At 33.2% G+C, this 26637-nt stretch overlaps 4 protein-coding genes and 1 non-coding gene across 7 annotated transcripts; 3 read left to right on the top strand and 2 right to left on the bottom strand.

Annotated features, from left to right (window-relative positions):
- Positions 1 to 6374: 6374 nt before the first annotated feature.
- Positions 6375 to 7239, top strand: LOC125071517 (larval cuticle protein A2B-like). Its single transcript, XM_047681802.1, has 2 exons — positions 6375 to 6476; positions 6561 to 7239. The coding sequence occupies exons 1-2, from the start codon at positions 6465 to 6467 to the stop codon at positions 7122 to 7124; spliced, it is 576 nt and encodes a 191-aa protein (XP_047537758.1). The 5' UTR covers positions 6375 to 6464; the 3' UTR covers positions 7125 to 7239.
- Positions 7240 to 8722: 1483 nt separating this feature from the next.
- LOC125071342 (protein male-specific lethal-3) lies at positions 8723 to 17437 on the top strand. The gene is made up of 13 exons (XM_047681547.1): positions 8723 to 9096; positions 9262 to 9440; positions 9548 to 9672; positions 9933 to 10047; positions 11997 to 12185; positions 13879 to 14004; positions 14260 to 14420; positions 14638 to 14875; positions 15267 to 15368; positions 15457 to 15559; positions 16075 to 16162; positions 16244 to 16328; positions 17129 to 17437. Exons 1-13 carry the CDS (start codon positions 8995 to 8997, stop codon positions 17199 to 17201), a joined length of 1686 nt encoding a protein of 561 aa, XP_047537503.1. The 5' UTR covers positions 8723 to 8994; the 3' UTR covers positions 17202 to 17437.
- Positions 10152 to 10242, bottom strand: LOC125071619. Its single transcript, XR_007119931.1, has one exon. It is a non-coding gene; the product is annotated as a U6atac minor spliceosomal RNA (small nuclear RNA).
- A 461-nt stretch (positions 17438 to 17898) lies between the features above and the next one.
- Positions 17899 to 21312, bottom strand: LOC125071326 (histone acetyltransferase type B catalytic subunit). Its single transcript, XM_047681524.1, has 8 exons — positions 20937 to 21312; positions 20687 to 20856; positions 20008 to 20179; positions 19576 to 19735; positions 19236 to 19401; positions 18972 to 19120; positions 18725 to 18893; positions 17899 to 18648 (listed from the first exon to the last, which is right to left on the bottom strand). Exons 1-8 carry the CDS (start codon positions 20995 to 20997, stop codon positions 18481 to 18483), a joined length of 1215 nt encoding a protein of 404 aa, XP_047537480.1. The 5' UTR covers positions 20998 to 21312; the 3' UTR covers positions 17899 to 18480.
- Positions 21313 to 21711: 399 nt separating this feature from the next.
- LOC125071447 (E3 ubiquitin-protein ligase KCMF1) lies at positions 21712 to 26381 on the top strand. 3 transcript variants are annotated; one of them, XM_047681699.1, is made up of 8 exons: positions 21712 to 21913; positions 22085 to 22252; positions 22882 to 23018; positions 23225 to 23344; positions 24305 to 24399; positions 24653 to 24824; positions 24898 to 25051; positions 25172 to 26381. In XM_047681699.1, exons 1-8 carry the CDS (start codon positions 21898 to 21900, stop codon positions 25456 to 25458), a joined length of 1149 nt encoding a protein of 382 aa, XP_047537655.1. In that variant the 5' UTR covers positions 21712 to 21897; the 3' UTR covers positions 25459 to 26381. The 3 variants fall into 3 exon arrangements, with proteins under 3 accessions (XP_047537655.1, XP_047537656.1, XP_047537654.1); XM_047681700.1 differs by having other exon boundaries at positions 24644 to 24824; positions 24913 to 25051; XM_047681698.1 differs by having other exon boundaries at positions 24644 to 24824.
- Positions 26382 to 26637: the final 256 nt, after the last annotated feature.

The raw sequence follows: 26637 nt of genomic DNA, 5'->3' as shown, positions 1-26637 counted from the left end.
AGCGACCAATAAAGCGGTTGTACAGCGCCCTTATCGTATGTCAGATCGCGAGCGTATAATTACGCGAGAAATTATCGAAGATTTGCTAAAAAATCGCATCATACGTTGCAGTAACTCGCCATATGCTAGTCCCGCATTATTGGTTGATAAAGCCTCCGGAGAAAAAAGACTTTGTATAGATTACCGAAAATTAAATAAAATCACAATAAAAGACAAGTACCCTATGCCACTTATTGAAGATTTAATTGATAGGTTACGCGGTTGCGAGTATTTTACGGTACTTGATTTAAAGTGCGGCTACCATCATGTTATGGTTAAAGAAAGTGACGTGTATAAGACAGCATTTATCACTCTGGACGGGCATTATGAATTTTTGAGAATGCCGTTTGGCCTGTGCAATGCTCCGGCCGTTTTTCAAAGATTGATGAATTCTGTATTAGGCAATTTAAGATTTAATAGGGTCATAAATTATATGGACGATATTTTAATAGCAACAGAGACATTAAAGGAAAATGTCACCTGCTTAAGAAATATCTTAGAACTCTTACTTGCAAACGGCTTAACCGTTAATTATGATAAATGTTTTTTTTTTAAGGATGTTATAAAATTTTTAGGTTACGATATTTCAAAAAATGGAGTAAGTCCGTGTCAAAAAAAAATTAAAGCTATTAATAACTACCCTAAACCGACAACAGTTCATGAAGTAAGGCAATTCCTTGGATTAATAAATTATTTCAGAAAGTTCATTAAAGATTGTGCTTTGACATGCCGTCCACTTAGTAACCTTTTAAAGAAAGACATTACATGGAAATGGGAAAAAGAACAAGAAATTGCCTTTGATAAATTAAAATCCATTTTAACAAGTGATACTATACTGTTAATATTTGATCCTAAGTTACCAATTTTTCTTTATACCGATGCCAGTCGTGAGGGCTTAGGGTGTATTCTTATGCAAATGACCGAATCAGGGGAGAGGCCAGTTTACTTTTATAGTCGACAAACAAGTAGTGAAGAAAAAAAATACCACTCGTTTGAACTCGAGTTGTTAGCGATAGTGGTAGGATTAAATAAATTTAGACACTATTTATTAGGATCAAACTTCAAAATCATAACAGACTGTAACGCGATTCGTCATGCTTTAAATAAACAGGATATTGTTCCACGTATTAGCAGGTGGGTACTGCAAACCCAAGAATTTACGTTTGAGACTATCCACCGACCAGGAATTCAAATGCAGCACGTGGATGCCTTAAGCAGGAATCCTGTCGTCATTGCTAACCACAATACTTGTGCAGAGAGTAGTGTTTTGTTCATTTCAGAAGGCGATTGGTTGCTGTCGGTACAGCTACAAAATCCAAAAATTTGCAGCATTAGAGATATTTTACAATCAGGACAGGCCGAGTCTAATATGCAAATATTTAATAATTACGAATTACTGGGCAATAAAGTGTATAGGCGCACGGAATTCGGTAGACGCTGGCTAGTTCCAAAACAATGTATCTGGCAGGTAATCAGAGCAAACCACGATGAAGTTGGTCATTTCGCGGTTGATAAAACTGTAGAAAGAATTAGTTCAATGTATTGGTTCCCTCGCTTAAAGAAAACTGTTACTAAATATATCAAAAATTGTCTTCAGTGTATTTATTTTAAAAACTTGCACGGGAAAAAGCCTGGCAAGCTATTTCCCATTCCTAAATATGCGAGACCGTTTCATACACTTCACTTAGATCACATAGGCCCATTCGTAAAAACCACTCAACTGAATACTTACCTATTGGTAATAGTAGACTCTTTTACTAAATTTGTTTTTATTTCACCTGTAAAGAGTACAAAAAGTAAATGTGTCATCAATGAGCTTAACAAGATATTTAAAGTATTTGGAAATCCAAAAAGACTCATATGTGATGCAGGTACTGCGTTCACGTCTAATTTATTTAGTTCATTCTGTAAAGATAGAGGGATACGACATCACATTATAGCCACGGCCGTTCCTCGTTCCAATGGGCAAGTTGAACGATACAACCAAACTATATTAGAGTCGTTACGCACAATGGGGGCCAATAGCGAAAACAATAAGTGGGACCAACATATTCCTACAATTCAACAAGGCATAAATAGCACTATTAACAAAACCACATCGGCGGTTCCCAGTGAAGTATTCTTTGGCTATCGCTTAAAGATGAGTCATGAAAACATGATGGACGAAGAAGTACCTATTGTGGACGTGACTAAATTAAGAGCAAAGGTCGATGCTAAAATTAAAGAAAATGCTTGTAAACAAAAACAAGCTTTTGACGCAAAGAGGAAAGAAGCCCCTATTTATAACGTAGGCGATTTGGTGGTAATCAAGATTCCTAGTTATAACAATGAGGGCCAGAGTAAAAAGTTACTGCCTCAGTTCAAAGGGCCTTTTCAAATAAAGCAATGCCTAGGAAAGGATAGATATCGCGTGGAAGATATGAGAGGAGCTGAGAGGTCTTCGAAGCGATACAACGGCGTCGCTTGCGTCGAGAACATGAAGGCGTGGATAAACATATCCAATGATGAGTAAATGCGGATGTTGTCAAAATGCATATAAAGAAAAAAAAAGACTGTAAGTTACTTAAATTTAATGCCTTCGAAGAATATCAATGTTTAAAAATATAGCAATTGTCTAATGTCTGGTGTACAAAGCTGTCAACAGAGTATTGAATCATGGTATACGTTAAAAGCATGTGACAGGCATCTATGTGAACGCTGTCTCTTGCGAAAGATAACATGGTGATATGCAACCTCAGTGACCTAAGGTGCTGCTGGTTAAGCCATGAGGTTTGAATAAGTTAGCCGCTGATGGGATAACTTGAATAATACCTACGTTAATATCACAATTACCGTGATGAGATATCTGGTTGAAGCTTGATCGAGTAGTATTCATTATGGGATATCACGTGTACATCCTTATATGAATACTATATTTATATATATATATATAATTTTAATTTTAAATATTATTTAACTTTCGTTTACAGCTGTATACACCAGACTAAAACGTCATTCGAGGGCGAATGCGTCTGCAGGAGGGCCGGATGTTGTCGCTACGATTTTTGAAGCGGGCAACATTAAAAAAAAAAGAAAACATTGGCGGGAAATTTAAGCTCTCTTCTGGATACGCTGGAAGCGGGAACGTTGTTATAACATTATTTTACATTACTGTGTTGTTTTACTTTAATTCTTAACTTAACCAATAAAGAGAAAAACGTTATTAAATTATTTCAAGAGTGATACATACAACTTATATAAATATACCGTACAAATAACTTGCAGCAGTTAATTAACACATAACTTTCTTTTACACGTATATGAATAATTTGTCTGGCGTTTTTATCATTGTACTTTCACATTGGGGCACCATACAGTATTTATAATACGAGGAATTCATTATTTATTAAAAAACACAATTGACTGTCATACACAAACACGGCTGTTTCGCGAGGTGTGACGTCATTCAAGACGCCATGACAGTCTTGGCCTTTTTCGCGGTCAATTTCAAGTTCATTTCTAAAAACTCAAAATACTAACATAAAAAACCTATTTTTCTTAAAATAGTATATTTTTGGGGTGAAATAGATGCTAAGCTTATAGTTTTAAACTAATTTCCAAATTTTGTCAACTAGCCTATTGTAAATTTAGTTGATCATAGCGATATTTTGTATGGTTGAAAGAAAAAATCTATAAGCATGGATTTAGTCTCCTATATACAAATATTTTAAGAAATAGTTTATGAAATATATTTCTGTAACAGTGTTATGTTAGTACTATTTTTTTTAAAAAACATTTTCCGCTTATGTGGTTATAAAATCAATGTTAATTTTAAAAATATTATTATACGACATATAATTTAACGTAATTAATACTTATTGCCTTTATACAGAAACGACCCGGTATCACCCAAGTATATGCTGATTTTTAGAACTAATTTGATAAGATTGGATTGGAGCATGAACTAATTTTAAATAGTTAATTAATTACTTTTCATTCTTTAAATTTAAGAGTAAATTATATTATTATATTCTTATAACCGTTAACTTTAAAACCACTTAAATGTACCTAAGTTCCCAGCATGTGATTATCGTTAATTAACTTCGGTAATATTCATCGGTATATAAAATCTACTAAATATATAGCTTTAGTAGATTTTATTCATCATTTTTATTTGAATGACTTGCGTACAGTTGAAACATTTTATTTTTAAATACATAGTACCAGACTATATGAAACAAGAACAATATTATAGATCGATTTCACAATGTCTGCGATTAAATCTCTTACATTAAGGCTCTCACAGAGCGCCCGCGCTGGCCAATGTGGGTGATCCACAAGTATAAGTTGCTATGCTTAACTTTATGCACAGATTAATTAAGGACGGTATTATTAATAAGTATAATAATGCTTAAGTACATTAATATAATTAACATTATACGGACTGACTATACAACAAGAAGTATCTAAAAATTATATTTTTCAAGACATAATTTTTTGAAGTATTAAAATCCACCTCGGATTATAATTATGTAGTTTTTTTTATTAATAAATTCACATAAATATATTTTTATTATTATTTGTATATTTAACTTTTTTTAATGTACCTTCTTTATTTACGTATAACTACTCTGTATACTACCTACGTATAATACCAAGTGCCAAGGTTGTGCCCCTTATTGTTTCAAACGGTATGGAGGCTAGCTCCGAATCATTCAATATCTTCATTCAGTGAATGACTAATGTATAGAAATTTATAAATGTCAAAATGACCAATATAACCTCGTAAATATGTATTTTTAAAAATATTAAAAATCTAAAGAGTAGACTTAGATACGTATATTATTTAACGAATCAGTTAAAATTTTTGTATGCTTCTTTTATTTTCTAGGTTTTTAATATTTATATATTAAGTTTAACTATACATAAAATAGTTTATTAATAAAAAAAGGTTTTTTTTTTAAATCAAAATCAAAATACTTCACAGAAAAAGTTACACAAATAAATTAATACATACTTATTACATATAATATACTAGCTTCCTTTAGACAAATCATTCGAAAATAATTGTTCGTAAATTTAATTACGTATTCTAGTGAATAACTACAAAATTACTACAAGTATTTAAAACGACATATTTACCATAATTTTTATTTTTATTTGACGCATAAAATTAATTTAAAAAAATATTATTTTAATAACCTACGGAAATTGGCTCGTTTACGTGGCTTTGTCAGTAAAAGTAGCTCAACCCACCAGGATCTTAAAAGTCTTAACATTCAACATTTAATGATTAATGAAAAGATTTAAAGCTTTTTTCAATTTTCAGTATTTGTGATATTTATAAGATAAAGTAAAATGCGATATATTTTTTATTCAAAGGAATTATTGTGTATGACAATATTTACTTCGTGTAGCGCAATGTCGTGACCGATAAATAGCTTATAATATGTTCACTGAGCTTTTCTTTGTGTATTTATGACCTGGGTCATGCGCATGCTCCGATTCAAAGTTTGCAACACAAACATCTATACCTACCTATGTTCTCTAAACTAATAATAATCTGTGTTGTATTATACATGTATTTATATATTTATAAACATATTTATTTTACCTAAATTATATCCTTAATTACCTTTTTTATCAAATCTTTAACGTACGATTTAATATATATAATCGCAAATGGAATTTTCGAGTATAACAAAAAAAAGTGTTTTATCATGCGTCCGGTTACATAAGCGTCGTAAAGTGTAGGCATTTATTATTCAAGTATCTATACCAGTTCTAGTTCTCTAATCATGCTAGGTCAGCTTTGAAATATAGATCAATGTCATCTTCACAATTTCAAAGGAACAAAAACTCGGCTTTTTTGATTGGCATAAAAATATAGTATACTAAGTGTAATGACCTAGCATTATATAGATGAAGTAGCGATAAAATTCTAACAGTCTTTTTTATAATTATTTGATTAAAATTAAGTAATATTCTTTGTAATTATACCGTATTAATATGATAAATTACTAAAAATTACAAACATTCCATTTTTATATAAACTATACAATGAAATTAATTGAAATTGTAACCCTTTACGCTTATCTATGAGTACAAGACAAACTGATCTATATAGATCAGTTTGTATATACATATGCATAATATTTAAACTACGTGCATCTCGAAACCAAACCCTATCGAAGTTTTACAATCGCATGTTCATCGGATTAATTATTTAAGGAAGTCTAGGGGAATAAACAATCACAAACTTGGCATCACACAACATTTTTTAGCATCACACAGGAGTCGGATAAACGCCCCCAGGGCTAGACATCAGGGTCGCGCAACGTCAGAGCGACTCCAACGAGTGAAAGGGTGAGCCACCGCCGGCGGTATAAAAGCTCTATTCACTCCCCATCAACTATCATTCCACATCCTCACATCAAACCAGCACAATGGCATTCAAGGTATTTCAACACACAAATTCCCCTGACGGAGTTGAATAAGATATTCATTGAAGCGGACAGAGAATAATTGATTTTAATTTTCAGTTCATCGTTCTCGCTTGCTTCGTGGCAACTGCTAGCGCTGGTTTTCTTCCAGCAGCTCCCTTCGCATACTCTGCAGCTCCAGCATACCACGCAGCTGCTCCAGTCTACCACACCGCCCCCGTGGCCTATGCTGCCCCTGTGGCAAAATACGCTGCAGTCGCTCCCGTAGCCAAAGTTGCCGTCGAAGAATACGACCCTCATCCCCAATACAGCTTCGCCTATGATGTGCAAGACGGTCTTACTGGTGACTCCAAATCCCAACATGAAACCAGGGATGGCGATGTTGTACAAGGTTCCTACTCCGTTGTTGACCCCGATGGCACCAAGCGTACCGTTGACTACACTGCTGACCCCCACAACGGATTCAACGCAGTTGTGCACAAGGAGCCTTTGGCTGTTAAAGCTGCCCCCGTCGCCTACGCCGCCCCAGTCGCTAAAGTAGTGAGCCCATTCGTGCATGCTGCCCCTGTAGCCTACGCCGCAGCTCCCGTTGTACACGCCGCCCCGATAGCGAAAATTGCTGCCCCTGCTATCTCATACTCTTCTCCTTACTACCACCACTAAATATATGCCAAAAACTTATGCAGTGTAGTAGCATCGCATAATTGTAACTACAAGTGGAGTTTTAAGATGTAATGTCTCTCATTAGGATAAGTTAAATAAATTATTTTACCATCAATTTAATACGTTTTATTACACACTTCTTAAATGTTTATTTATTTTAATGAATAGTTTGTCGTCTTTACTAGATAGGTAAATACATAATTATAAACACATAATTTATTTACTTGACACCATAAAAAGGTTAATTAAAAGTTAACATCTGCCAAAGGAAATGTTATGAGGTCGCAGAAGGTTAATTTATTATAATTATACAGATTCATTATACGACTTCCACTACCATTGACCATTAAATAAAATAGTTATAGATTATTATTAATAATAAAATTCTAAAAAATGACTATTCAGTATTTCTAATAAATATAATGCCATGACAAAAGAGTACATTTAATATTATTTTCGACAATCATCAGTAGGTGGTTGACATCGCATATTCACAACCTTGATATTTATCTAGTTCCCACGACTTCGGACTGGGACAGCCAGGCGCTTGCGCAATTCCATTCATGCAAACACCTTTGCCCCGCTTACTCATTTCAATATGGCTTCTATAACTAGAACCTAGCTTTTGTCCAATTTTTGAAAAATTTGGTAGTCAAGGATTATATTAAATATATTATTTTAATTTATAATAACTATGTGTTTTCATTAGTTTAACTCTACTCATTACTCGACATGTCTCTGATGCTTATATCTCTTTTTAATAAATAATTACATAATACATACATTTACTATATACATAACCGAATAAATAATCACATAATATCAATAAATATTAGATTCAGGAAATATAACACGTGCATCAGCATCTGTTTGAACTCTGAAACATTGAATACATATAAGTCAATGGTGTGACAAAACGTTTTAAGTTAAAACTTTTGTCAAACCATTATTCACCTTCCAATTACCATCTTCATTCACCTGTATTGTAAACAAAAATAATTTAACTCCTGTTTCACATTGATGATACTTGTCGTTTTTGATTTAAACGAAAATATCTATAATGATTTCTTTCTATCTCTATAGATATTAAGTATGATGTGACAAATCTAATCCATAAAAAATTACTACTACATTATATCAAAAACACAACAGTTTAATCGTCAATATTTTACTTTATTCAATTCCATTTAAGTTCAATTTTGCAGGATTTGCAAGGTATATTATTAGCTAGTTAGCTATTCAAATTCGTTACAAATAGAACTATGATATATAGTAATTACCCTCCACACGATTTTTTTACTATGAATGAGTACAAAAAAATTTAAAGCATAATATAAATAAAAATTGGCGCCAAAATTATATAATATACTACATTATAGGTAACCATAGTTACCTTACCCTTACCTATTGTTGTAGGAAAAGTATTGTTATGATTACTGAATGTTTATTATTAACGTATAAACATTAATAATATTAATCATCATTATTTTTAATTATTTAATTTGTTTTTTTATTTACTTAAAAATGTACAAGTTTTTGAACGTCACTTTATTATTATCTGTATTCCTCAAGGTTCAAGCGATTTGTTTACGCGAAATTTGTATACAAGAAGCCAATTCATTGATAATTTTATCTATTAAGTAAACACCGAAACAAATTATGATATTAATAATCCTGTAGTGCATTAAGTTCGGAACAGTCTCATACTATTACTTTAATAACAATCATTTAACAAACGGGGTGTGTCTTGTTATGAATTGTTCGTTTATTACCCGTGTTATTCGATTCAAAGTCATGTTGCCGGTTCTGTGATAAATGTTGTGCAAATTTGGATCATCATAGTGCTATTTCAAATAAGTAAAACCCAGTAATGGTCTCAACAAGAGGTGTCCGATATAAATTTAGCGAAGGAGAACGTGTATTATGTTATGAACCTGATCCTACAAAAGCTAAAGTTTTATATGATTCCAAGGTTTGTTTATTTTTGCGAGAGTATAATTTTAACTATGTTATAAAAATATTTATTTTAGAAATATACCGATTTTCTCATAAAATTATTAACATTTTGAATTTATGTTTAATTTATGTCGTATTTACAGTTGTATATATCTTTTTCATCACCCCAATCCATTTATAGGTTTTAGAAGTCATTGAAAGCAAAGACAAGCGTGGACGGCGTACTGTGGAATACCTAATACATTTCCAGGGTTGGAATTCCTCTTGGGATCGCTGTGTAAGTGAAGACTTTGTCTTAAAAGATACTGAAGAAAACCGACAGCTCCAGCGAGATCTTGCAGAAAAATCACAACTACAACTGTAATTAATATTTTTATTAAATAAAATAGTAAATGTGTAGAACTATAGCTTTTATCTCATTTTTACAAAAGACACAAAACTGTAAATTAATAAAATTAATGTTTCAGAGGAGCATACTTATATAGGCGGGAACGCAAGAAGGGTAATAGTACAAATTCAACTTCTGGTCCTACTAAAAGAGCAAGACATGGCTTTAGCGATGATGGCTCTTCCACTAGTACTCAGCCAGATGGTAATGATTAATTTTAATATAATATATGGTATTTATAAATAACTTGCTTAAATGATCTTCTGTACTTCATCATAATTATTCTCAACTATCAACTTCATTATAAATATTATAACTATATCATAGTTTTATCTATCTAGCAATAATTACTTATAAATAACTAACATAGTTTTCATATATAATATATTCATTAAAATGTAATGATTGGTACAATAGTTGATATTGGTAAATTATGATTTAGTTGTGTTTCTCTATTACTACAGAAGGTGAAACAGGAGATACAGACTCTTCGTCTGGTTCTGGGTCTAGTGCACAGCCTAATTCTCCCCCAAACTCTCATACTGGTAGAGCAAGTATAGTACTGCCATCCGCTCTCAGGTAATTTAATATTTTTTGTTGCTTGACCCATAATCAATGATAAATTATTTTAATTAAAATATTGAAAAAATATTTAGAGCTTAACATAAAAAATTAAAATAATAAAAAAAATGTGGTAAAGTAGTGCCTTCACCATTTTATTGTGTTCCATCCTTGTCAAGGGGAGTGCTAACCGTCTCTCCTTTCAATAGACACGAGATTTTTACTTTTGAATTTTGCTTATATACTAAGCAGTTAGAAAACTTTGATAGCGTGATTCAGACATTATTGGTAAAATACTATTATTACATATAAAAAAGGTTAAATAAGCATTTCAAATTTATAGCACAAGATAACTTTTTATAATGCATAATAGTAACTATAATGCATAATTACTATTATGCATTATTTATCAAATAATATTTCTAAAAAAACGTATTTCCTAAAAATTTACAAACAAGCGCCATCTTTCGTTACGTTTAGGTTCAATTGCGAATTTCTAGATGGCGCTACTATTTACAGCGCCATCTAGAAGTAAGTTGTAAAAATGTGAAAAATAGAAAATTATACTTTAGTACTAAAGATTCAAAAACTTAAAAATATATATATATTTAAATTATATTATAGTTGATATTTTTGGTATATTTATGTTTTTACAATTGTTGTTTTTATCACAGATTATGATTACAATTATTTTTTAATAATTATACTTAATAAAAATGACTAACCATAATAGTCTAGGATCCCGGGAAAATTTTCGCAATTGATTACTATGAAGAAAATTTTCTCTGAAGAGCTTCATTTTCATGAGACGTCCAACTTTTTCCTTTACAAAAATTTTCGATAGATGTACCTAGCGTACAAGACCAGCAGAGATTTTATTTACATTTTTCTAGCATTTCAAAACTGTTCCAGAGACGTCAAGTTCATTCGAATCGAAATTTATTGTTAATTTTTTTTTTATGATAAGAAATATTTACCATTCCTCACATCACCAATGCGCCACTAACCTTGGGAACTAAAATGTTACGTCCCTTGAGCCTGTTGATACACTGGCTCACTCACCCTTTAAACCGGAACACAACAATACTGAGTACTGCTGTTTGGCGGTAGAATATCTGAATAAATAAATAATTAGAAATAAAATAAATATAAATATAGTTTCGTTAATAAATTAAAAATACATATAATTTTCTTTTTATTATAATACATAGGAACGAGGTACATAGTAGATAGGTATATACACAAAGGTAGTACAGCGTGGCGGCGGAGAGAACATGACGGCAAAAGAGAGCGTTGCCGTTTGTCATCACCGTGTACGACTGCGAGTCGGTTATCGCAGTGATGCCAACCAGTGTTACATATTGATAGTCCACTATCGATAGACTATCGATAGTTAAGGTGTTAGCGATAATATTGTCACGTGTCAATACTATAAATAGTATCAATAGTATCGATAGCTCTCCATGAGCAATACCATAGATAGTTTACAGAGAACTTGCGATACTATCGATAGTATCTATAGTATTACCGTAATCAATAGTATTGCTCACGGAGAGCTATCGATAGTACTATCGATATTCTGAATAGTTTTCGAGGTCATAGTTGACCTCTAAAATGTCAGCTCCTACAGATTGTATCACCTAGAACCATCTAGATATTCTCCTAAATAAGGCTAGGCTAGGCTAATAATGTTTTAATTGTACACCCTTTTTGAGATGAATTTCAAATTATTGTAAAACAATTTTTATATTTGTTTCTTAACTTCTTTCTTCAATTTAATTTTTCATACAATTAATTTGCTTCTTCCTCATATTCCTTTCATACAAGTTAGTTAGCTAATAGTTTTAGTTTTTTCTACCAATCTTTTGTTAATTTTAACTCTAAAATCCCCTGTACATCTCGATTCCCCCTAAATTTGTGGTGAATCACCCCAAGTTGGCATCATAAAAAATGTGTTGGAATTCCAGAGACCGGCTGACGTTCGACTACCACCTGGTGGTGAAGCGCGGGCGCGTGTCTCGGCTGCCGGCCGTGCCGTGCGCGGCGCAGATCCTCGAGTCGTTCGTGAAGTGGTTCGCGCGCGCCGGCGCGTGGAATCCGCCGCGCGCGCGCCACGACCCGCCGCACAAGCCCGACATGCTGGACGTCTCTTGCCGGTGCGTATTCGTTGCGACACTAGAACCTCGACGACTCGGCCAAAATGTATTGTTCGATTCCCTTTGACCCCCAAATTCCACATTACGTCGACATACAAACATCTCTCCGAGCCATTTCTGTACATATTTTACCTCCATAAATCTCGAATATATTTGATTTTTCAAACATTGTAACTCGAAAATTTTAAATGGTAGTAGAAAAATAAAGTAAGTTACCGTCTTTAAGCATTTGTCGACAATTTTCGTCAATGTACGTAAATATTTGATGATTAAACCACTGAACTAAAAAAATTTTAGAATGAAACGAAATGACCTTTACGAAATGTAGAATTCGAAATCTACTATAAATACTGCACTAATAGCTATATTTTACAAACTTCTTTCTATTAGGAAAATCATTTATTTGATTTTCTGCAGTACAAATATTTAGTATTATTTTAATTTAAAATTTTTAAAACATGGTTAAAACTTTAAAATTAATGGCTGCATTTTAAATTCTAAATACACACATATTTGAAAGTGACGATGAAATTTTATTTATTTAATATAGAAATATAAAATTACTTTATTCGTTTGTTGCAAATATGGTATTGTTAATAACAATAATAAATATATTTTAAACTAATGTATTTAATTGTATATTTAAAATAAAATATTTAAAACTGAGAGTTAGCGTAGATACCCATAAGCAGAGCATTGTTATTTACGAAAATGAAGTTACGTCGATTTAGTCGTAATACTTCTATTAAATCTGAACAAATTTTAAATTCGACCCGCGCCTTGATTCGCAATATTCTTGATACAATGACACATTTACCCGTTCACTCAGTATGCCTGCTCTGAATATAGAGCACCTTTAACTGCATATCACACTCATTGATACATAAAATATAAACTTGTTTAATATTAAACGTAGTGACAAAAGAAACAAAAATATTATTCTAAGATGGACTTCTGGACCCTAAGTATCAAAAGAAATGTACCTAATAACGCTCATGATTAATGTTATAAGATTAAATAGGTTCATGTCTGTGGATTCAACATCCCAACTATAAACTTTAGTCCTGTAGGCATCCAACATAGTTTTACAGCTCTTAATAAGTTTAAACTTAATAGTTCCTAAGATTTGAAAAAATGAGACAGTAACTTCGCGAATAAATAACAGCATCTCATATTATGTCGAGAATTACAACACAAGAGTCGAAATCTATTGAGTTTTATGCTCTGATTTTAGTGTGCAAAATATTAAAATTGATAACATGTTAGCTTAATTTGGCTAGAATTATGCTTCAGCTAATTGACACAAACAGTAACCAGTATTTCTCTGTCAAGATTATTAGATTTCTCCCAAGTTTTCATTGAAGCTAAATTTAGCTGGTTTTTGTTTTACTATTAGACCTTGTGATATTATTGAAACAAAAACCTCTGCAACACTCTTCAAATAATAGTACAAAGTTCATGTCAAAATATGGAGTGGTAATTGGGTGATTCGCGTTAAAAAAGCAGCGATTTTTTTATTGGATATAGATTATAATCTAAAAGTTATATTCTACTATTAGTGCTGTGGTCATTAAGGTGTCCACGTGTTTGATCTCTGTTCAAATATTTATATTTCATAATCATCTAAAAAGTTTGAACCATACATACTAATTACCATAAATAAATATTTTTAATGTATTTTTTTGGTTTTCAGATTAAATTTACTTCGCGAAGTGGCAGATGGATTACGAGTGTACTTTGATTTCATTTTGCGGGGTCATTTACTGTACAAACAAGAACTCGACCAATATTATGAAATATGTGGACAATATATTGATGAGTAAGTCGCTTATAGATTTTTTGATACCCCGTCCCATGACTTGTTTGTTTTAGTTGAATATTTTCTAGTAAAACTTATTTTATAAGTATTATTTTATATCATCGCAAACTCGGAAAATTATTTCAAACCCAAACTAACATAATCTACCAAATTGAACTTTCCTTGTCGTTTTATTGTGAAAGCCGTTTTATGTCTTCAATGAATGGACTATTAATTACAAAATCACTTTAAGCTTTGACTGTTAATCATCACCAGACCTGACATAAAAACAGAACCAGAGGATGAAGATCTAGAAGAAGAGGAAATGCAAGATGTGTCTCAAGACGAAGCCACAGCAGAAGAAGACATGAAAAGTCCCAAGATTCCAGAATATTCTCATCTTCCTCCCGACCCCGTGCACGGAGAGAATGGAGATGGTCAGTACAATTTAGTTAACACCAAGTTCCAATTAATTCAAAATACGCAAAGCTAAAGTACAAGTAAGATTAAAAGATAAGATTAAATTTAAAAATAATGATTTTTACAGCCGTATTTATATAATTTTGATACTTTTCTAGTTATCGCACTATTCTTTTTACTCCGTGTGATATGCATATAATTATTATAAAATCTGCTCCAATTATGATCATTTAGAACCATCCCATGAAAATAACGAGACAGAAAAGGAAAGAGAGAGAGATGCAGAAGCAGATCGGGAAGCGGATAGGGAGGTGGAAGCAGAGGCTGAAGCTGAGACGGCTGCAGAAGCGGAAGCAGAAGCAGAAGCAGAGGCAGAAGGGGAGGTGGATGCGGAAGAGGAGGAGAAAGCGGATGGGGAGACACGAGCCAGGCGCTCCCCGCGAGCGGCGCCCAGGCACAGTCTCGCAAGGAGGTCATGCGCGTTGACTTATTGCTTATTAGAGTTACGATACAGATTAGTCTATAAAACAAATAACAGCCTGTATATGTCCCACTAGTGGACAAAGATTTTCTTTCTTAGGAAGAAAGATTGCTTATTAAGAGTGCTTATTCTCCCACGCCTATTCATCGCGGTTTGGGGGCTAACTGTTCTGTAACTCAGTAATGTCATGAAAATAAATTGTACAAAACGTTAAGATGTGCGAAAAATGTTTCAAGATTTAAAACTAATAATTAATTTTACATCTACCTTTTCACATAATAAATTATGAATAATACCTAAAAATCGTAAACAAACATACCTTTTAATGTACGAACAATACAGTTGAAATGAAATAGTTTGTAAAATATAACTAACTTAACAGGTTACGATCTCACAAATCTGCTGTATCGCAGTCGGAAAACGAAGAGCCGGCGCCTTCCACCTCAACAGGAGAGCAGCGGACTTTCGAAACACTCTCGTCGAGGTAGAGCTTTTTGAAAGTAAATCGATGAGCCCTAAAGACTCACTCAGGCACTCACTCCAGCCGGTCGTTACATGTGTGTTGTCCGCAGTGCGGGCAGCAGCGGCTCGTCGCTGGGAGAGCGCTGGGCGCGCCCGCCGCCCGCGCCCCCCGCGCCTCCCGCCCGGAACCCGCTGTCGCAGCTGCTGGACAAGGTACTTCATGCGTACACCGATCCACTTTTCAGCAGTGCCCAGCTGCACTACTAGGCGACATGAACCCTTTGCCCGGCAGTGATACGCCTGGAGCCTCCACAAGAGAAGGGCCTCCGCAATTGAGATTCCGACGAGTTAACAATTTTAATTAAATATTTATTTAGATATCTGTAGTCAAATTATAATAATATTATTAATTAATCTTTTAAAAATAAAAGAGTAAACGTACTATTGAGAATCCTGACTATTCATTCAATCAAATTAATTTGTAAAATAATAATTAGGGCCTCTAATCCTCTGGTGCTCTAGGGTCTTTTTGTGGCCCTAGGGGCTGGGGCTCCTTTAACTCCGGCTCTGCTACCAATTATATTGTGTGTAACATACCGTTACCATTGTTTGTTGTGAAGACTAGAGAAAACGAGAAAATGGTGTTTCAATTACAATGTATACTTCTTAAAATGTTAAAAACTAAGACGTATTCTTAAAATGTGGCTAAAAATTACTTATAATTCTAGGTAGCGAAGTGGCAAATTGTACCTCGAGAAGATACCGAACACCTACCTTGCAGAGTTTATGGAGCGATTCATCTAGCGAGACTTTTTGGTGATCTTTTAATGGATTTTTTCAGTGTTAATTACTTATCTTATTAGAATGTTTTAAAAGTGTATTCAATTTTTTTTACAGTAAAACTCCCAGATTTTCTTAATGCAACACAAATGCCTGATTTCAAGTTGAAACTTATTTTAAAACATATAGATATGTTTGTACAGTGAGTATATTATATTATTGTTTTGTTTTTTTTTCATTATTCTATTTAGTATGATTGCTTATAATTATAATTGTTATCTGCATATAATTTAAATAACAATGTTTAAATAATTATATGGTCAAGAATGCAGATCTGTTTTTTTGCCATCAGCAAAATCTAAAGTGACATAAGTACCTAATTAAATTTTTTTTTATATAATATGTAGATATTTATAAGTAATGTATAGGCTGTTACATTACTTTTACTTCAGAAACCACCATAATACTCACCCTGTTTTATACAGCTCTTCGACTTCTATAAAAGCACAAATATACCTTTCCATTGTATATGTGAAAAAAATAAGAAAAAAATCCGTCAATTACTAAATGTATTAAATATATTAATATATTAAAGGATTATGTATAATTTTGAAATACATTAAGAATTGCACACTTTTCATAACAGGCAATTATGTAAGGAAAGGAAATAATTTATATAATAATCTTGTTAATAACCAAAATAAATACATTGTTATTAATATAACAGCATCAAAGTTCAACTCTACTTTTAATATAAGTTCTTTGTTCTTAGCATTTTATTATTTATTTCCACCTGATCGAAAGTGGTCACTTTTGCCCTTGGAGTGAGATTACTATAATGAACAACTTATAATATTAAATATAAATCCGTGATAATCTAATCTTCTGCAAATCTATTTTTATACAATTACATAAAAAATATTTTTAAAAGTGCCTGAATATATATTTTTTTAAATGACATTGGATATTTACACACGAAAACATCTTCTTTTACTTTTCTAGGTACTTAGATGAACATAGCGAGTGGTTTGGTGAAATGTATTACGTCACAGACGGAGTTTCGAGATCTCACTGAGAGTTTTTACAAAATGTTGAAACAAGCAACGAAGATAATGAAAATTGTTAAACCTTCAGAGATTATGGAGAGAATATACAGAGCTTTAATTACAAATCGGTTTATAAACGATTAACGTCAGTACAATCGACTTCAGTCCTATTTTATTGTTAAATATTCTGACTAACCTTGGAATATTCCAACAGGATTATACGTGTAATTTTACTAATAAACTGAACTTCCTTTAAAAAAAACATAATTTTCCATTTCTATCCTTCCATAAAATAAATGATTGAATTGAATTATTAATATTACTATGATTTAAAAAAAAAATTTTGTGCCACAATCTAATCCTTATCATAAGAATTATCGTTTAAAAAATTAAATGTCGCCGTTTAAATAACAATGAGAGGAGTTCTACCTCAAAAAGCAATACTTAATGTAGCTCGCGAGTGTTGGTATATTTGTTACTTTAATTCGTCGTAAGATTTTAGACTTTTCTACAAATAAATCGTCATGTTTTTAGTTATCTAAGGATCTCACTTAAAGCCTGCTTATTTTTATAAAAAATCATAATAAAAAAAATGTGATCGAAATTGTGTTTTCTTTAATTATCTTGTGATTGACCTTTGCTTTTTTAGCCAATACTACATTTTGTCAATTAAGTTAGGAACAAAAATAATTAATTTTGCTATATAAAATAGATGAAAAAATAATAACAATGTAGACAAACAATTTATTTGAAAGTGTAATTTTACATTTAATTCTATTATTGTATTAATTGGGTATTATTTAACGTGTATAAACATTTGTTTGACATCAAATTACGAGACACTAATAACTTATATAACAATTAACCAATTAGAAACAACACAAATTTTGGTTTTAAACCAAAGAACAATCAACAATTTATATCAGTGCCTACTTTTGTTTTGCCCGACTGAATATTTATTAACAATTATCAAAAAAAAATTCAAGTGATCTATTTTAATCATGTATTAACAAATATAAAAACGAAAATGAAGAGTATTTTAGGGAATAGTTAATAATCAGAATTTATGCAAGCAAATACTGTTACCATGAATTCTATGTAGTGTACAACATTCCACATATCTTCTTAAGTCACAATTAATATAAAATTACAAAGGAAAAAAGCTACATTATGATGATTTCGAAAACGCGTTTTTACCCCCATCATTTTAAATTAAAATTTGGTTTTATAAAACTTTTTCCGACGACATTTAGTAAAATTGACAAGTTATTGTTAACATTTATCGCGGTTTGCTTGTCCGCCGGTGTACTAGTCGTGCTCCAGGCGGTGCACGACGCGACGGTAGTCGGCCTCCAGCGCCAAGTAGTGTGCGGAGAGTCGCGCCTGCGTTTCAGCCAGGCCACTCGAATTCAGCGTTGCGGCGAACTCCTCCGGTTTTAAAACTTTCTCTAGTTTCTTCATTTCTAATTTTTTTTTCTATGGAATTATATGTAGCGATTTAATATAATATATAGATTATAAGAAAGAAATGTGACTTAGTAAATAAACCTACCTGAAACGGAGCATTGAGCCTATTTTTAACATCTAATCTATAATTTAGGTAAGCAGTTTTATCAGACAAGTTAGTGTTTTTCAAACGGAGTATTTCGTAAATACGTCTTGCTTGCTTTTTGTTTATTTTAAATTTGCTGCACGCTTGTTTTGCCATTTCCTCAGAAAAACTAAAATAAATAAAATGAATATTTTATGACAAAAATTACTCCATTATATCATATGTCTGAAAATGTTATGATACAGACCCCTGAGTTAACTTTGAAGGATGGAATGCTGGAAGAGATTCACAATACTTTGAGTCCACATAGTCTCTTATTCTCTGGAAGTCTTTAGATGGATCTTCTACTGTAATATCTACCACCTCTGGTTGAATTATATAGTGTGAATAGATGGCCTGCAAAAGTTTATATATTTAGTTCTGAAACTTACAAATTTTATACATTATTGTCTCAAATCTATTGATTTATAGACAATGTTCATGGTTAAGTAAAAAGACTAGATCAAAGTACCTGTAGCAAATGAGCACAAATGCCCATTTTTCTAAAAGGCGGCAGGGTGAGCACCTGCGAGACGCGTGGGCGCGTGTGCTGTGGGTATGCGTAGTAGCGGTACACCGTTGCGTACGCTGCCGTCGCATACCGCGTACTGCCTTCGCTGCTGCGGTATTTTTCGAATCTGCCGAGCCCAAATGAACATATTTATAAGGCATTTCCATTCCATGTGAGTGTTTTCATTGGCACCACTTAAGTAAAATTTACTATCTTTATATATATGAGTTTTATGGAATTTTGGAACAAGAATATGGCAACAAGCATAAATCTATATATTATATATTGCCAAAGAACTCACACTGTAAAGAAAGTCCATAGGTCATCATCTACATCTATGAAGGAGGCAGCATCGACATACCATAACAAAAATGTCTGCAGTCTTTCATGATAACTTAAAAACCCTGGTGTGGATGTCTCACAATAATAAACCTCAAATGTTCTTGACTCACCACCATCATCTAGAAGGTATATATTATGGTAATATATTTTTAATAAATTGAGCAATTGTAAAACAAATTACAAGCTACAAGCATGAAATTTTCATATATTGTCATGACATCAAACTCCTTCCTTTTCCTAGAATAAACAGCAAAACATATAAGAAGTTATACATATTCTATGTGTTGTATCTTTTATACTGATTATTACAAACATGTAAATTTTGTATATTCTGTATGAAAATAAATTATTTTATTAACTGTGCAACTTTTAAAATTACATCAATACTTACATGGTGTTATTGTGAATGAGTTAATTAGTTCTCCTTGAGGAGTAAACAGTTTATCCTTCTCTAGCAAAGAGACAAAGACATCCAAATTGGTTACATATCCAGGTGCCAACACATTCTTTAATGCTCCTTCAATATCATCCGCTTTAAGACCTCCTGACTTCTTTGGTTCTATCTGTATATTGAAATTATAAACATAATAACTTAGTTAATTGTATTCCAAAAACAATTTGTTATTTATATCTCTTCTGAAAATTTTCACAAAAGCAACTTTATATAACATCAAAGTCAAAGCTCAGTGCCCCAGGTATATATTATAATGCCTGCACAATCTTGATTAAGATTCTTTTACAGATTCTCTTCTTTAAAAGAAATGTAATATTTTTGTAAATTTATACAACACAAAATCATTTAAAACATTAGTTTTGTCTATTTTAGGCTTTAACAGTAAGCTTTATTTATTTTATAACTGAATCATGCAATAAATTTGCTATGATTACCTTTTAAATTTCTCTAACTCTTAAAAAGCATTTTGCATATTTAGTTATCAAATAACGTTCTTGTTGCATTTTGTGCGAGAATGTTACCCAAGACGCACTGAATCATAATAACATGTAGCAGAATAAGCTCCATCCTTGATCCTTGAGAACGGAAGACGTCCTAGCATTGATAAAAAACTTACCATGTCTGAGTATAATATTCCAAGGTAAGTCTTTAGATTTCCAGCACTATAGTACAGTTTTATTTTTAAGTCAGTGTACCCAAAAATGTTTTCATTCTCTCCAAAAACTTGATGACACATTTCAGGACCAAAACTGGTATCGTCATTTTCTATATCTGCTACTGATCTGACTATAAAAGATAACTTTTTGAGCAAAACATCATTATATTATATTAGAATAATATAATTAAAAGATGCAAGGTTAACTTACCTAACTTCATTTCTAATACTTCATTACCATCAACGACCAAATGTTCTAATGCGTCTGCCATTGTTGTAAAGTTTAAGGTTTACCCCTAAACTAATTATAATAATTAACTAGTACAGCTTATGAGTAAAAATAGCTAACGAAGTTTTTCATTACAAATCAACTTCCCGCGCAAAATACCGTCAAATTTCAGCACAATATTATTCCTTTGTTAATCGTTACTATTAAAAGGTATACTGAAAGTTTCCTGTAGTAATATGAAGGATTTAAGAACACAATTACAGTCTTGAAATATCAATACTATTATAATTTAAAACCAAGAACAATGAAGTTTGTTAAAAATACCTTCTTCTCACACTATATTTGTAAGTAAATCTTAATAACAATTGACAACTGACAAGTTGACTGTTAAAATTTGATTATATAGGTTTCAAAGATTATTATTACGAATTGGCATGTTGTAATTTTTTTTATTTTGAATGATATCATGGGTGTTTTTTGTTATTATGTATAGCTTATACAAGTACATATTATTTTACCATGTATAATATAATAACTTTAAAATATCAACAAAAATAAAAATATAAAACAAATACATAGGCATTTCTGGTTGATATTTATACCAATGTTTTTGACAAATAATAACGTAATGGATCTAAACTACTTTGTGAACAATTATGAATATTAAATTTTAATTTGTGATAAGTAAATTTGAGACTATTTTGTAATAGTTAGATATTGTACAATTCATGATTCTTCTTTAATCTGTCAACACACGGCCATTATGTGACGTCATTATGGCCTGGTTGGGTTAGGTTTGCTTGGAAATTTTTGTTAAAAGTCTTGTATTTTAGTGTATTATATGTTGTGCTACTTATTTTAGATTAGTAATACAAATACCTCATTCAGTAGCAGTAATTCTGGTGCCAAGAAGTGATTATTTCGGCGACATTTTGTGGCGAAAATGAATCGCCATGAAGGTGGGTAATGATAATCAAAAATTTGTGCGATGCTTTTGTCACCACAAATTTCTTAGCTAAAATTACAAACAGTTACCAATTACGATCATGATATTTTTTTCACGTGTAATCGTCTTCATTTTACGCGAAAGAAGTAAGAATATCTATTTAATATTATATTAACAATTACAGGAGTCAGCTGTGATTCTTGTTTGAAAAATAACTTTAGAGGACGACGATACAAATGTTTGATATGCATCGATTACGACTTATGTGCCGCTTGTTATGAGTCTGGCGCAACAACAAACCAACATACAACAGAGCATCCCATGCAATGTATTCTTTCCAGAAGTGACTTTGGTGAGATTTTATTTATTTCTGACTCAACGTAAGACAATTGGCCTACATTTTTTATATGAGAAATTTATGCGATCCGGTTGTGACAAGATTAAAATAGTGTTAGATTTAAGATATTTCTCTCACATTTTTTTTACAAAGACTAATTACTGTAGTTTAATTCACCTGTTACTAATTCGATTTTGATGAAAGGAAGACACTCAAAATATTACTTAACCCACTAATAAACAAAAATTTTAGTAAAAATGCAAGTAATTGTAATAAATACATTATTCATAGTCACAGATAGTTCATGTTATCAACTTAAAATAAGTATGAATATATATTCTGCAAACACATCTAGAATTTAAAAGATAACATTTTAATTAATGATCTATTAAAAAAGTATAAGAAATTTAACAAGAAAAATAAGAAATTGTATAATTTTATTAATTTATATTCAACTCATAATGTTTTTTTTTTAAGAAATATAAGGGCTAATAATATAACTATAATTAGCATGTTTATGTTATGTTATGTTTTCAATTATCCAATTAATCTAAACATTTTAACATAAATAAAATATACTAATTAGTTTCATTATACTTTTAAAATAAGCACAATTTTCAATATTTGTTTATATATTATTGCAGACTTGTATTATGGCGGAGAAACACTTACTTTGGAACAGCCACAAGCCTACACATGTCCATTTTGCAATCGCATGGGCTTCACAGATGCAGCTCTCATGGAACATGTCACTGCAGAACATGCAGATACAACACTTGCTGTAAGTTGAGCTAAACAACTATTCAAGGTTTTTTTTGTTTCTCCCATATATATATTTAATGACTCCGTTTTAGTCAAAGTATTAAACTAAGATCTATAAATAATCCTACATAACAACTCCATATGTAAATATAAAGTATTTTTGTTTTTTTTCATATATGATTTAAATGTAAATCATAGGAACTAATACAATGTGTCAACTTATAGGTAGTGTGTCCAGTGTGTGCATCTATGCCTGGTGGAGAACCAAATTTTGTGACTGATGACTTTGCGGGCCACCTTACACTTGAACACCGAACTGGACCTCGAGATCTAATATCTTTTCTGATATCCTTTTCAAAATATTAAATAAATGAAAGACATGATTAGTGGTGGCAAAATTGCACTGCTGGTAGGGCTATATATACAAGTCAATATATATACCATCTAAATGGTGTGTGCCCAGCGTTTGTTTTTTTGGTAGTGTGGAGGTCCTATTACTTGTTAACTAATAGGACCTTCATATTGCCTTTTTCAATGAACCAGTTCAATAAAATGCACAAGAGACATCATAGGTCTCACAATAAGAAAGGCATTTACAACATTAAAAATTTCTTATAATTATCTGAATGATATGATAGCTGGGCTAACAGTAACCACTTCTCATGAGGTGGCTTCTTCGCTAACTTCTTCCAAAAGGTAGTAGTTAGTAATATCAATCAATCAATATTGATTGTTCCTTTTTATGTTTTTTTTATTTAATTATTTATTTTTCATTTATATGGTATACATTGACGGACGATCAAATGGGACTCCTGATGGTAATTGGTCACCACCATAAACATTGACGCTGTAAGAAATATTAATTATTCCTAACATTGCCTATGAGCCACCAATCTTGTGAACTAAAATGTTATTCTTGTGCCTGTAGTTACACTGGCTCACTCATCCTTCAAACCAGAACATAACATTAATGAGTACCGCTGTTTGCCGGTAGAATATCTGGTGAGGGGGTGGTACCAACACAGATGGGCTTGCACAAAGCCCTACCACCAAGTAAAAGTATATTAAAATGTGTATGTACATCTAATATGTATTAGGTATACTGCTTTTATCATTATGATTGTGTACATTGTTAACACATGATTCCTTAATGATACCATGATACCATACTACTTATCTATTAGGTAGCCTCTTCTCTCACTCTTTCCTCTATAAGTATATATTAGGTATTTGTATTTCTTAGAATGTCATGTATTAGGTATGCCCCTTGAATTATTATAATATGATTCCTTAACCATACCATACGATGAGCCTAGCGGTATCCGACACGGTGGCGTGCGTCGTATGCCGCCCTCTGGCCGCGGCGTGAGTCGCGCTCGTCGAACCAACATGCAATTCAGGTACTAATATTTCTCACTCGACAACTACTACATTGGATTTTCTACATCGTTCTTGGATCTGGGAATATAATTAATAGTTTTTTGATGTGACACGATGTATTGTTAAATAATCTGACTTAATATAATTAATGGTTCTTTTTAAATGCACAGTATGTTTTCAATTACTCCTGTGTTTAGATGAAAATGTACATTAGGTGTGACTCTCTCATGGTATGTAACTCAAAGCGTGTGTGTATCGCTACATGTCGTTTAGCACGAGCGGCGGCATTTCGTCGCTGTCGCCGTCGTCGCGCGACGCGGTCGTTGACCCCATTGCGGAGCTGTTGTCGCAGCTGTCGGGCGTGCGACGCGGTGCGCAGCCTGGAACCCCGAGCCAGCTGCAGCAATTACAGATGCAGCTTCAGCTCGAGCGACAGCAGGCCACTGTAAGTGTATTCATATATCGCTGCTCTGAACCAACATTAATAAAAAATCATAATAATTTTAAACAATTTAAAGGCTGCCCGACAACAGTTAGAACGGCTGCCTCGGCGGCCAGCAGCGGCGTCTTCGAGCTGCGCCAGTGCGCCTCCGCCTGCCCCTCAGCCCACAGCTCACCCGCCTCCGCAACCTGAAGCTGCCGATTCGCAGTTCCTTCTCGCCGGATTCCTCGGTGATTTATGTTTTATTTTTTCAAATGACCTATCTAATTTTCCTATAGTAATATAGGAAAATATTTTTCTAAAATAAATCTGGAAATTATTTAACTAACTTGCAATAATATCTTATACAGGCGCTACGAACGGAACCGATCCCGAGGAGACGGAGTCTCGCGCGACGCTCCTGCGAGGGCTGATGCTTTCATCGCTAGGCCGAGTGGCACCCGCCCCTCCGCCTCCCGCACCCCGTGCGCCTGCTCCCGCACCCGCCCCCGCACCCGCGCCTGCGCCATGCGAAGCCGAGGCGCGTCGCGCGCCGCCGCCCGCGCAACCACCGCCGCGAGCCAAGCCCCAGCCGCGCACCAAGGTACCTGCGCCGCCTGACCCGCCCGCCGTGCCCACGCGCCCGCGCCCCGTCTGACCGCCGCCGGTGTTGCAGGAGGCGGTGGGAGCGGGGGCGGCGGCGCGCGCGCTGCCCGAGCGTAGGTAGGAGCGCGCCCCCGCGCCCCGCCGCGCACCCCCGCGCCCCGAGCGACCGCCCGCCGCCTCCCGAGCGAAACGCTGCACCGCGTACGGACCTCGGTAGATGAAACTATTTAATGTTCGTTCGTTAGGCATTACGGTAGTCTATGTATTATTATTTATCTCGGCGCGCCGTCGGATCCGAACGGACCGGTCGAGTCGCGCTCGCGCTCGGGTGGTGAAGTTCGCGGCCGTCGATGTTAGTGAGTATCCGTTGTAAATATGGAGTCGCAGGCACGTCGCACGTCACGGTCGGACCGGTGACGCCCGTTAACCGGTTTTACTACGTTGTTTTTCGCTAACACTTATTAGTGGATGCTTATGTTTGTTTTGTTGGCTTTCGAAATATCAGTGTGATTTCCTTTATTATAGAGAATACTTAATAGTTATGGAATGTTTTAATCAATTTAAACTATACATAAGATGAAAACAAGATCAGAGAATGACTGTTAGTTATAATAAATGTGTAAGAGAGGAGTCTACCATTGTAACCCGCTAGTATTCAATATTAACTCGAGAGAGAGAGACACAAAAAGCAGTATTGATTGAGAGTAATTTTTTATGAGATTATGTTTTGTTGTCAAATATATATATTTAGAGTAAATAGATACATGTATTTTTATAAAAGCAACTACTAACACTATGCTTTATATATTTATTACTAAGGCTCCTCTCCAACATCTTATTCTTTAGTAAATCAAATGAAAAGCTACTTACACTAAAAAATTGTCACTAGCTATTCAAAAGTGCTTATTAGTTTGATCATTATACTCCAACATTACAAAATGTTTGTATGTACCCTAATTAAATTCTATAATATTAGTGATGGTATTTTATTTTGCGTAATCCTGATTGATACCCAATACCAAATTGTATATTAAAAAAATGAAATACATATTATATACACAGCATGATGAATCAATTTCTAAGTTAAAGGAGTCAGATAAAAAAGACTGAAACTAATATGCTAGTTTCTATTTATAAACTTAAACAATGTTATACCGACACTAACATTTTGGATTATTTATATTAGTATATCTTATTTCAGAAAATGTATTTTATAGTTCTTATATGTATT

Source organism: Vanessa atalanta, chromosome 19, assembly GCF_905147765.1.
Source record: "Vanessa atalanta chromosome 19, ilVanAtal1.2, whole genome shotgun sequence".
NCBI lineage: Eukaryota > Metazoa > Arthropoda > Insecta > Lepidoptera > Nymphalidae > Vanessa > Vanessa atalanta.
The sequence above is the reverse complement of the archived record's forward strand: the minus strand, read 5'-3'. Positions and strand labels throughout refer to the sequence as shown.